Consider the following 13,320-nt stretch of genomic DNA (forward strand, 5'->3'; position numbering starts at 1 on the left):
GTGATAACGATTTGCTGCGTTTATTTGTGACTAAAGGGGGAAATGAACTGTTAATTGGTAATTGGAAGACACAGTTTATTTCGAATTTGCCTGGCAAATGCCAAGGCAACGTGGGCTTCATTAGTTCAGACATGCTTTGATTAAATAACAATAATTTCTAGATGCTCATTAGACAGAATGTTTCTCACAGTTTGTTGGAAAGCCGTGCTGATGGTCTGAATGACGCTGACAGCACCCATTCCCCACGTACACCCGCGATTTAAACTGCTGTAATAACAAAACCCTCCGGACATCAAGAGAGACGCTGCATTGTGCTCGCAATACGGCCCGATTGCTTATGACATCATATATCAAAACACTGTGAACAAATCGCACTCCACTCTGTCAGTCTGTCTGTCTCTGCAGATTTCGGCTGGTTAAAGCAGCAAGCCGGTAGTTATTCAGAAGCCTGTGCGTGCAGAGGCAAGGGCAGCAATGAAGCTTCCCTGTGCCTGTTACTTTTTGCTCCTCTTCCCTGCTATTGCTCTCGGTACGAGGTGGGTGAAATATCATTTTTTTTGCCTTTATTACTGCAAGTCATTAATGACTGACTACTTTGAATTCCTCATTGCACTCAATCATGCCGACTCTCAGGGCAGAGCTCCGAGCTAGATGTTGGTCTAATTCATGATACAATATTAAAGTTGCATCAGTGATTTGTAGTAGTTGGCTTTAGCTGGTGGGACTTCAATATTTTAATGCTTAAGTGCTTTCATATTAATCACAAACTTGCCTTAACTGTTCTTTAAGATCCCTGCAGAGGTTCCCTTTTTTAAATTCCTGACTATGTACTTGGGATAAATGTGTGTGCTCTGACGATATTGCCAGCAATACGAATTAGAATATTGTTCATAAAGCGCTTCGGTCAAATAAATTGGCAGATGCAAGTGGCTTTAAGTTCCTCAACTTGAAACGTTTCCGTTTTTAATGCTGTTGTCAAACTGTCATGATTCTAACTTGGTTCCGTTTAATGCATACTCACTGTTGAAATTAATTAGCAATTATCGGTAAATAAGTGGGTACTGACGTGTGGCTCCGCACAGTCAATTAGCTGATTTTTATCATCATTGGACGTAGCGGTTTTATTTTTGATGAATTGGTTCAGTTCGCTCGGCTGGAGAGTGTGTGGAGCTGCAGTCTGTATGTTGTAGACATGAGGACGGGCAGTCTTCTAGTGGTACACCCCCCCCCCCCCCCGCCATAACACGGAGATTTATTAAAGTTACATTGTCTCCACGCAGAAGATCTAAACAAATCAATACAAATGCATCATCGATCATCAATCCCATCGCCGCGAGGCTACGGCCGCTTCCCTGTCCCAAATAACTGCTTTCGTTCAGACTAGGCGCCCATGAGGTACTGAATGCATTATGAATGAAACTGAAGGTGTCGCTTTTGTTATTTTGTACTCGGGAGGTCTCATCTTAACTTCGAATTGTGGTTCCAGAAACAGAGTTTCTGGATGTAGTATTTTAAGGAGAGCTGTAAGCTCTGAGAAGCAAGCATGATCCCAGGACAATGAGTATTTTGTAAGAATAATGGAGAATCGAGTTGCACGATATGCCTGACGAGCCTTCATTAAGGAGGTGCACGGTTCTTTCTCTTCCTATATGCCTGCTCTTGCATTTGTTTAGTTTTCCACCGAATTTTTAAATGATACATTCGAGAAGTAGGGAGGTAGCTTCTTCTTAAAATGTGATTCCGCTGTTTGATATTACAGGTGTCAACCATAGCCCAGAATCTAAAGATTTAACCTATTGCTATTATCCTCTTGACCAAACTGAACTTCCGGGGTTTGGATCGTTGATTGAAAACAGTAATCACTGTGGTAACAGACCATTTCTTGCAGGAAGAAACCAAGTTACACTTAAAAATTGTTCCTTCTCCCGCCCCATCACAAATGTGGTTTTAATTCCAAGAGTTGAAATACCAATGTGTTGTAGTATGTATGTTCTTCTTTACTGTGTGACTTTCGTGATTTTACACATTTCTTGGCATCTCTGATGTTTTCCACATTGCTGTCTCTAACCAAATTGTGATTGCTTTGCACGGATGTTTTCTAAGCAACCTGCACAGAGACTTCATAAAATACACACACCTCTGGAGCAGATATGACTTGAACCCAGGCCTCCTGGCTTAGAGATTGGATACTGTCACTGTACACTGGAGGCACTTTGCTTTGCATATACTGAGTCTAATTAGATGTGGCCTTAATCAGGCACAATAATTCGAAAGGTTAATTGGATGAAATATAGAGGCAGACGTAAAATTTGATGTTAACCAAGAAGCATATCATCTGATCATCAACATACATTTATGCTGATGAGACAGGTTCACATTATCTATCATGTTGGTTTTTTCCCTTCAGTGTCACAATGATTCAAGATGTGAATATTTAATGCAGTGGAAAAATGTTCCTTATTTCTACTTTCTTCATTAAGATTAAATGTTAATTCATTATGCGAATGGAAACCTTTTTTGAATGTTGCTGTACTGAAGTATTGGATGTAACTTGGTGACAGTGCCTTAGATTTCCATAAATGCCTGTTTGATTCATTTGAGTAGAGTTTGTTCATGAGCAACACATTTTGAGGCTTCATATGCTTAACCTTTTTGTAAATTTCAATGTGTTAAGAACATGTGTTAAGAGTAGGCAATTTTGACCCTTAAGTCTAATTTGCCTTTTAGTCAGATCATGCTTTATTATATAACTAGACTCCCATTTGACTTAATATTTCACACCTTAGAATTAAGTGAAAATAAATCTTTTCACTTCTTTCCAGGGTATGGATAGAGTTCATGAATTGGACTAAAGGACTTTAAATATTGTGTAATATCAACTCCATGCACCATTCAAACAATAAAGGGAAGCAATCCATAGTTTTGTCAGTCACCATTACTTTCCATTGTAATTGTTAGACCAAAATCTCTAACTTCATTTCATTGGCTTTCAGTAAACCAGAGGGGGTTAGAATTTCTGCTATCTGAATCAACTGGCTATCATAAAGACCAAACAACAATTACACTGATGGCTCCCATCATGGATTCTTAGAACCAGCAGCAAAATTCCTTGGATAATTATTGTGCTCAATGTTCAGTAATATGCATTGCACCCATAAGGAAAACAGCCCAAGAAATGGGCAAACAAATCTAAGCATTGAACCCAATACTTTATAAAATCATCAAAAGCCTGTTCAATGTTGTACATATTTTAGGATTAATTGATTGACAAATTAATAACCTTAAAAATGTTAATGTCTAGTAACCAACAATGATAATGTGACCACAATAACATAATAAAAAGTGGCATCTATTGACTACCACTGGCAGAAGTAGATTTCATGTCCTTCAAATCTTATTCCTTGCCATTATATTTGTGGAACAAATGAAATAGAATCAACAAATGTCTCACCGTGTCTAATTACTAGAGCTATGTGGCCCTTCCCCATAAACCCACTAGTATTTCAAGGAAGTGGACCCCATGGTGAAATTTTGCACCAAATTAAGTGGTGGTGAGGAACAAAGTCAAGTCTGCTGTACCACCCACAATATTGTATTTCACTCATTTAAAAAAATGAGTTTTTGTTTTATTTTTCCTAAGAAGACAAAGGAGCTGAAATTTTTGTCCATTGCAGCAAATAAACTGAATCTTTGGCACCAGTATTTTGCTGATAATTATATATTGCTGTTGCAAAATCCATTTTCACAAATATAAACTTGCTAGTAAGTATATTTTAAATTCACCCACTTATTACTTTCCTGTCTTTAGCAGTTGACATCCAGATCTTGACTTTAGAAGATCTTACTGACAGTCAGGCCAATAAACAATTGTGTGTGAGTGTATACATAGGACACTGGTTTCTTATAGTCCAAAACAATTTAAGTGGCTACAATAATTGCGATTATAAATTTTCTCTTGACTCTTAAAATACACAACTCCAACAAAGTTAGATGAACTCTAGCAATCAACTGAGGTGCTTTGTCACTGTTACGATCAGCAAACTTGCAACCTAACAATTACAGTTTGATTAATTCTCTCCTATGTAAAGTAACCTAACAGTATTGATTTTTTTCCCCCTCTGCTGTTGCTGCGTAATAAGAATCTTTCATTGCTAACACTGAATCTCACAAGCAACCCCCCCCCCCACACCCCCGGGAAGAAATTTTCACCACAGAATTCTTAAATATTTACATGAGGATTGGCTTTTTTTTTTTGAAAATATCGTACCAACTTATTTCCTCATTTGATGCACACACATTGACCTTCGGTTGGGATGGTTCAGGTGTAATCTTGTTGACAACCTCTGTTACAAATGCAATTCCACGTTCAGTTTTGTAAGGGAGTTGGTTGCTGGGAGGCACAAATGTCGCAGTGTCCTTGATTTATCAGAAAGCCTGGCTGTTCATATCAATGTGGGACCTCAGCTTGTAACTAATTACATTTTGTTACAGTATCAACACTCCTTCAATGTAAATATGTGGCTCTTATCTACAAATACATGAGGCTTCAGTCATATTGATATCTTGGGATGAATTGATGGCTTAAAGCTAATGTAGAAGGCTGTAGTGATTGACATTTTGGGTGATTTTACAGGGGAACAGATTGAACAACTTGCTCCAATGCTGGAGGAAAGCTGTTTGTGCTTCTTGCTCTTCCAAAGTGATACACTGGGAGCAGCTTTAATTGGATCAGAGTGGAGTCTTTATGTCCCGTCACAGGATATGCCATTGGAGAGAGCTGCTGGCCAATTAACCTGAGAGAAGTCTATGAAATAATGAGGGGTATAGACAGAGTTAATGGTAGTTGTCTTTTCCCTAGAATGGGGGATTTCAAGACTTGGGGGCACATTTTTAAGGTCAGAGCAGAGAGTTTTTTTTTAAAAAGGGCAAATGCTTCACACGGAGGGTGATTTGCGTGTAGAATGAACTTCCTGAGGAAGTGATGGCTGTAGGTACAATTTTTAACGTACTGACTTAAATGTCTGTGGATTTGGAGGCATATGGGTCTGGAGCTGGCAGATGAGATTAGATTAGTTTTGTGATTATGTTTGACAGGGACTGGTGGGACCGAAGGGTCTGTTTCCGTGCTGAATGATTCTGTGTCTTTGAAGATCAATTTCCGAACTTGTAGGAAATTGAGTTGACGTGGCTGGGATACCACAGTGACAGTGGGGGTTTGAGTTAGAGAGACCTGTACAAGTGGAAAGGAAATATACCCAGAGCAGGTACAACCCTGTCATCCTTCACTCCCCAGTTATGCCCTACAACATCCCATGCAGTGCAAAATACCAAGCTGTTCATCACAACCTTGCCTCCACCCAGCAGAAGATGTTAGCAGGGGCTGTTCAATGACTGTTAACAATCTACTTAGAGCAATCAATAGAATTGAGGGCAGGCAGGCCATCTTCTTTGTGCTCCTCCATCCCACCTCAAAATATAGGGGAGGAATACTCTAGCTGGTGACATCCTTTAGTTTATGTGCCCCACCTTCTAGTGCACCAGTTGTGAGAAACGAAGCTCTGTTCAATAATTTCAGTCAGAGTCAAATTCTGAAGCAGTCTTTATTCATATGGTCTTGCAAGCTGGGTGACCATAAAGTAGGCACACCGATCAAGAAGTTATATTACAATTTATACAGTTCAGTTGAGTCTCTCGGTACTCCCCGTCTAACTTCATATCAGATAGTTGTATTGCTTTGTGCAGTTGCTAATCTAATCGGCTTAACACATCTGTCTGTGACCCTCCCCCGACTTGATAGCTGGGTCTTAGTACTTTTGCTGATGCAACACTGGTTCTTATTTGGTTATCTTGTTCATACTAACTCCCTATGTGTGTGACAGTTGCAACTGTCATGTTAATACATCTGTGTTCCACCAGTCGACCACCTCCTTTTTCGGTTAGTTATTTCTTGGTATATAGTCTCATGATTCTGCCTTGCGATTTCTGCAGAAGCAAGATACAGTTGCTTGTAACTGTTTGTGCAAGCATATCTAGCCTAACATACATCTCTTTCCAGCCCCCGTCACCGCCCCCCCCCCCCCCATGACTCAGCCTTGTGGTTTTTGCAGAAACAACAACCTTCGCAAACACCTCTCACACCAGTGAAGGCAAGGAGTATGCAAAATTCACTATTTGTGGCATGCAGGACGAAGTAATTGAACTTTGCACAGTGTTAATTTCAATGTTTGTTTCTTGAGCTGCAGAAGCCTTGGGCTTAAACTGCAACCTGTCGTGGTCCAGATATTACAAAAGAACAGAACTGAGCTGGTGGATGCAAAAATGAGTGCTGAGCATTATCTTTGTCAGTTTTTAATACATTTTTTCATCCAGTCATTAAAATCTTTCATTATTGCTATCTTTAAATCAACCTGTCCAGAGGGGCTATTACACACCTCTGGAGCAGGTGAGACCTGAAAACAGGTCTCTAAGCTTAGAGGTAAGGACACTACTTTGCCACCTCAAGAGCCCCTAATCACTTGGTTATTGTGTGTCAAGTTGAGCACGCATTGGACAGGATTTTGTGTTTGCAGCTACCAAGTACAAAGTGGGGAAATGGAACTCGATAGATTTCTATCATGAACTCTGGAAGACCGAATGCTGGCTTTCAACTCCGGTGACTTTTCTCATTGCTAATGTGATCCATTCTTCACCTAAGCAAGGAAAATAATCAAACTTTATTTGGCAATGATTGTTACAAGCACAGTGACTAATTTTAAATCAAAATATATCAGCCTTATGCAACACTTTTAAGGATAATTCTGATCCTACTTCACCACCACCCAGTCATCGAATGCAACATTGTTAATTACTGAAGATAAACTTTGTTGAACATGTTTGAACAACCCTTTCAAAGTAAACTGTCCTTAAATTAAACTTTCTTTTAAATTTGACAAAATGCTTTAAACTGACAGAAGTTAGTTTGGCAGAATTCTGCAGGAATGTGTGTATGCTTGGGATTAAGTGGGAATACAGGTTAACCTGCAAAGCAGCTTAGTTGATGACCTATTTGTCATTTATTTGAAGAAGACATTTGCCTGTAATAAAATAGTTGTGTTTGAGCTTGTGAAAAATTCTGCGACTATGCTTCGTTAAATAGTTTTGGTGATTGAATTAAATCTTTTGCACTTTTGTAGGCTCATGGAATAGTTTGATTTCCAGGGCATTCATCATTCCACAGATGTAACATGTACAATAATTATAAAAGTCACCATAGCCCTAATGGACCATAGGACTGCTCACCTGTTATAGATAGGCGACTGGTTGAGGTTTAACCTGTCATCATGCCTCAGGTGAGAGAGATTGAGAAGGAGAGTCCTTCACGGTAAACTCGGCCAGTTCGGGAATACAGTCTGTGCTGTTGGCATTACTCTGTATTGAAAACAAGCCATCAAGCCAACTGAGCTCTCTGACACCGACACACTTTACCAGGGTAATTTAACTCTGGCTGTGCATGATGCTACAGATAGGAATGAAAGTGAACTGAAACCCTAGTTCTTAATCATAAATTTTTCAAATCAGTTTTTTTTCAAAAGTGAGATGTAGATGTTTTTAATGCCAGAGTGTGTCTTGAATTAATGAACCTGAAATAAGCGTTTAAATAGGATTGTTTATTCACTCACTCCTCCCAAAGGTGGGGACTCAATTACTGGGGGTCATGAGTTCAAGGGCAGAGGGGGAAAGTTTAAGGGAGGTATGCATGGAAGGTTCTTTATGCAGAGGGTGGTGGGTGCATGAAATGAGTTGCCAGCAATAGTGTCATTTAAGCTGTATCTACTCCGATACGTGACTGGGAGGGAGCAAAGGGATACAGATCCTTAGAAAATAGGTGACCGGTTTAGATAGAGGATCTGGATTGACGCAGGTTTGCAGGACCGAAGCACCTATCCCTGTGCTGGAATTTTCTTTGTTCTTTTGATCTTTGTCTCTTATTCCGAGCATGCCTACGCACTTGGGAAACACACAGTTGGAAGAGAGTGTACATTTCCAAGCCACGAACAAACAGATGTTTCACAGACAACATTTTTGGCTTGTCTCGGGAAAAACCTTTGTTGCAATCCTTGCGTTTTGACTCCCTGGAGGGTAATCCAGATAGATTTAAAAGCTGGTGCCATATAATATGATGACTGTAACAGTTCCCTGAATTTAGAGATTTTCAGGAGGTCATGAATATAGTCCATTGTAGCCTTTCTTTAACCAGGCAGTCAGCTTTTTGAACTGATGGATTGGAAAAGGTACAGGCTTGGGACTTTAATATGTTGCCGTTTTTAAGGTGTAGGTATTGCTGCCCTTTTCTGCTCATGTTCTGCAGTTTCACGCATGCTGACCAGTTGTTTCCTGGTCTTTGAGTAATTAAAACTGGTTGTCTGAAGGCTGTTTTAATCAGGTGACTGATCCAATACCTGCTGTTCCAGGTGTCGCTGAGAAAATCTCTCCCTGTTCTACGCCAGACGCTGTGACCCCAATCTTTATCCCAATTCTTCACTGGCAGGTCCCTTGGAATACCATCCCTCCTGGACTGAGTCAGCATTCTCTCCTGATGCCTCCTGACCAACCATTCACCAAGTTTTCATTCCACTCCACCTTGTGCTGACAGCAGCGTTAAACAAATGCAAACTATCTGCCAAGCCTGTGGTTCGCATTGCAGGTTGTTCTGCTTTAACTTGACAGTTGTCTTGGTATGCAATCCTGTGCTATTGACGATCACTAATAGGAAGACACTGTACTTGTTCTGTAAGATCTACGTTTTGGAGCCATTGATACACAACACACGCTGGATAATGGACATTCACACCCACTCAATCTGACTCGTTTCTCTGTAGTCGTACTTTTCCGAGCTTTAAACTTGGAGACGTTAGTTTTAAGGGTTTATCAAATATTTTAATATATCAACAAGCAAATAGTCCTTTGTCTTGGTATTTCCCCACTCAAGGGGAAACACTTTCTACAAGTGACAGTTTAATTAAGAAATGTCCAGAAACTTCTGATACCTCTGAGTCCAAGCAGAAATCTCAAAAGTCACCTGACCCATGGCAACCTCTGCATATCTTATTAAATAAGAAAAGGCTGTTACAGAAAGTTCTACATTGAACAAACTTCCTACATAAATTTATGAAAGTGACGTGCCATTACTTGCATGCCAATGGACCATTATCTTTCTCAGAATGTCAAGCTGAAGCTCTTTCAGTCAGATGCCTTGAAAGAATCTTTGTTATGACCTAGGCAAACCTGACGGCTAATGATGATTTTGGTGTACTTCCAGAGGATTACTAATAGAGGCACATCATACAGCAAAAAATATTCATTGACTAAGTCAATAAAATGTCAGTGATTTTAAACATGCCTTATCAGTGGAGTCATTTGGGGAGGGATGAATTAGTTGAAACAGAGTGGCTCCACTTCCAGGACTGTCAGAAAGCTGGTGGATGAAACTTTGGTTGGACCCCTAGTGGAGCCTCTTTAGTCAATGCATTCCAGACATGAGACACACATGGAATCTGAACAAAGAACCTATGGGGAAGCCAATCCTTGCTCTCAACTTCAGCTTTGGGGGCGGCATGATGACTCAGTGGTGAGCACTACTGCCTCACAGTGCCAGGGACCCAGGTTCGATTCCAGCCTTGGGCAGCTGTCTGTGAGTTTACACATTCTCCCCATGTCTGTGTGGGTTTCCTCAGGGTGCACAGGTTTCCTCCCATAGTCCAAAGATGTGCAAGTTAGAGTAGACTGGCTGTGCTAAATTGCCCATAGTGTCCAGGAATGTGCAGGCTAGGTGGGTTAGCCATGGGAAATGCATGGTTAGGGTAGAAGGGTGGCTCTGGGTGAGCTGCTCTTCAGCGGGTTGCTGTAGACTTGATAGACCAAATGGCCAGCTTCCACACTGTCAGGATTCTATAATTCTAATCTATGATATTCTGAGCTGCTGTTCCAGGTATCACTGAGAAAATGTCTCCCTGTTCTGTGCTAGATGCTGTCTCCCCAATCTTCATCCCAATTCTTCAGCAGCAGGTCCCTTGGGATACCATCCTTCCTGGACTGAGTGATGCCTCCTGACCATCCATTCACCAAATTTTCATTCCACTCCACCTCCTGCTAACAGTTTTCATTTGTTTAATGCTGCTATCTGCCAAGCCTGTATTTCGCATTGCAGGTCGTTCTGCTTTAACGCAACAGTTGCCTTAGTATGCAACCTTGCACTATTGATGATCACTAATGGGAAGGCACTGTTCCTGTTCAGTAGAATGTTCACGTTGACTAATTGTTTGCATTGTTTGGACAATCAAGGTATAGCCAATTTGCGTTGATGAAATGTGCATGATAGCAGAATGGCCTATACTGTGGTGTATATCAACATCACCTGTAAAAGAGTTCATCTCTTCAAAGGGCTCCGTGTGCTGCATAAAATGTTGTGACCATGCTCCAGGTTTGCAAGCTGCACATAAGCCAGTTGGTTTTCTTTAATCATTAGAATCCCTACAGTGTGGAAGCAGGCCATTAGGCCCAACAATTCCACACCGACCCTCTGACGAGTATCCCACCCAGACCCATTCCCCTACCCTATTACTGGACATTTTCCCCTGACTAATGCACCTAACTTATACATCACTGAACACAATGGAAAGTTCTGCGTGGCCAATTCGCCTAACCTGCACATCTTTGAATTGTGGGAGGAAACTCACGCAAACACAGGGAGAATGTGCAAACTCCGCACACTCAGTCACCCAAGGCTGGACGTGAACCTGGATCCCTGGCTCTGTGAGGCAATGTGCTGTCCATGTCATTTAATAACTTGTTTTATTGTTTCAAATAAATCTGAGTGAGATATTTATAAACCATTATCATTAAATGCCACTGTTCATCTGTATTGGGAGTTCAAACCAACCTCCTCCTGAATAAGGTGCCCATAGTTTGTTGGAAAATATGTTGGTCTTCAAGGGGCATTCTGTCACATCGCATTTGCAGCTCATCAGATCAAATATTATACATGAATTAGCAAATGACTGTGCAGTGAACAGTGTTGATTGTTTTTAAACCTGCACTTGGGTAGAAAGTTTTATAACTGCAAATAAAATTATTGCCAGACAAGAACAATCAAAAAGCCAAAGAAACACTGTCAATAATCCACAGGCAAGGGTCACCATGATCTTAACCACTGGTTTCTTGGTGATTTGATGTTTAAGGCTGACTTGAGTAATTTTTACCTTAATTGGACAGAGCATTGAGAGTATAGGTGTTGGGACACCATGTAGCTGTATAAGACATTGGCGAGGCTGAGTTTGCAATGCTGCATACAATTCTGGCTTCCTGCTTATAGGAAGGATATTTTTAAAGTGGAAAGGGTGCAGGAATGGATGTTGCTGTGACTGGAGATGTGAATTATAAGGAGAGGCTGGGACATTTTCCACTGGAACATCAGAGACTGAAAGGTGACTTATAGATATTTGCAAAGTCATGAGGAGTATGGATAAGATGGTGCTTTTAATTCAGGCGCTCGTCTGGTCCATTCACTCTCTTTCTTTTTCTTTTTCTTTTTGTTTTTTTTCTCATTTTCTTTTTCGATTTTATTTCATTGTACCTGCCTCTTGTCAGTAGTGTGAATAGGCCTAATAGCACAGGCTTGTGGCAGCTTTGCCAGGTACCCAAACTCAGCTCTGACAATGCGTCCAGTGCAGGTTCAAGGAGGGAGCGGCAGAGGTGTGTTTGGGCCCAGGATGCTGCACTGGCATCATCCAGTGAAGACTCGTAGTGACAAAGGTGTTAGTGGAGGCAAGATTGTGCCAAAGGGTGACTACTTTAGTTCCAGTGGTGGTGACATGGTGAAGGAGACTTGGTTTACAGGCCTGGTGGCCTGGCACATAATGTCGCACTTAATGAGAGAATGTAAAATTGGACACTTTCTTTTCAATTCTCTGCCTTTACATTCTGTGTTGTGATTTGTTTTTGTTTTTAAGAGGAAGTGTTGGAGGCATGTACAGTCACAACATTTAAGAGGCATCTAGATGGGTATATGCATAGGAAAGGTTTAGAGGGATATGGGTCAACTACTGGCAAATGGGACTGGTTAGGTTTGGGAAACGTGGTCTGCACAGACAAATTGGACCAAAGGGTCTGTTTCCATGTTTTATGAATCTGAGCAACACATTAAGAAAAAAAACAAATAGAATGAGCCATGATGGAGTTACCAAACTCCAAGGAGGTGTTATTCATGGCGAGGAAGACCCACCGCAAGATCTGAAACTGGGAACCGATCCCAATTGGGTTAGCGATGGGAACATGAATGATATTTGTATACAGTAACCAAACAACTTTTTGTTTTGTTTTAATTATGTGCTAAGATGAAACAGGACTTTTATTTTAAAGAAAATCAAGGATTAGGGAAAGAATTGCTGCAGTCTTGGATACAAGTTACTGGAGCTCATTGAATTTGTTTGCACTGCTTTGCAAGCTGAAGGGGAGATGGAATAAGTTGGCACAGCACCAGAATATGTGCAGAGTGTGATTGGCTTGGTAACCAGTAACTAAATAATTTCTGCAAATGTGACCAATTGCAAATGCCTGAAGTCATCGGCCTGATTTATAGCTTTCCAATTTCTTAAAAAAAAAATATTCTGGCTAACATTCTAATTTTCGCCCCTTATTTGCGGTGTTGATTTGACACGCTGTTCTTGTTCCGTCTCCTTCTGCTCTCCATTCTGACAGTAGCCCATCTCCCCCTTTTTTGTATTCACACAGCTGCGAATATTGGAAACAATAGGTCAAAGAGATTGAGATAAGCAAGTGAAGAACAAGATGTGGAGACGTACAGGAGAACGACGGATGAGAGCAGGGTGTGAGAATATGAAAACCAATGCAAGATGTGAAAACCCAAGAAACTGTTGCAACATACCCTGAATGAGATTTTGCAATTCAGATAGGACACCCCCAAATTGTTAATATGCTGGGTGAGGAGGGAGGAGCTGGTTTCACGTTTGTTTGTTTATTCCCCTAGTTGTTTGCAACCAGGTTAAGAGTCCCTTCCATTTCCCTTTCTCCCACACCCAAGTCAATTTGTGTTTAGACAGGAGCCAATTTAACCAGGCTTTCTTGAAGTAACAAATGAGCAAGTTTGCTAATTAGTAAACATGAGAACAACACATGCACACAGATTATAAATGAGTTGAGTCTGAAACAATGAGAAAATGGCTTGGTCTCTGAATTGTTTATGAAGTGCAGGTAGTGGAACATGCTTGTTGTGATGCAGCTTACTGATGGAATTTATGTTGGGATTTGAAGTTTTTTGTTTGT

At 40.8% G+C, this 13,320-nt stretch overlaps 1 protein-coding gene across 1 annotated transcript in view; it reads left to right on the forward strand.

Moving 5' to 3' along the window:
* Positions 1-322: 322 nt before the first annotated feature.
* The window catches only part of luzp2 (leucine zipper protein 2), a 402,509-nt gene continuing 389,511 nt past the window's right edge, over positions 323-13,320 (forward strand). Inside the window, exon 1 of the mRNA XM_087996289.1 lies at positions 323-536. Coding sequence (XP_087852415.1) covers positions 475-536 — 62 coding nt within the window. The 5' untranslated portion in view covers positions 323-474. The remainder of the gene's footprint in view (positions 537-13,320) is intronic.

Source organism: Chiloscyllium plagiosum, unplaced genomic scaffold (genome assembly GCF_037043375.1).
Source record: "Chiloscyllium plagiosum isolate Xiang-an unplaced genomic scaffold, Cpla_swu_hap1 HiC_scaffold_18, whole genome shotgun sequence".
NCBI lineage: Eukaryota > Metazoa > Chordata > Chondrichthyes > Orectolobiformes > Hemiscylliidae > Chiloscyllium > Chiloscyllium plagiosum.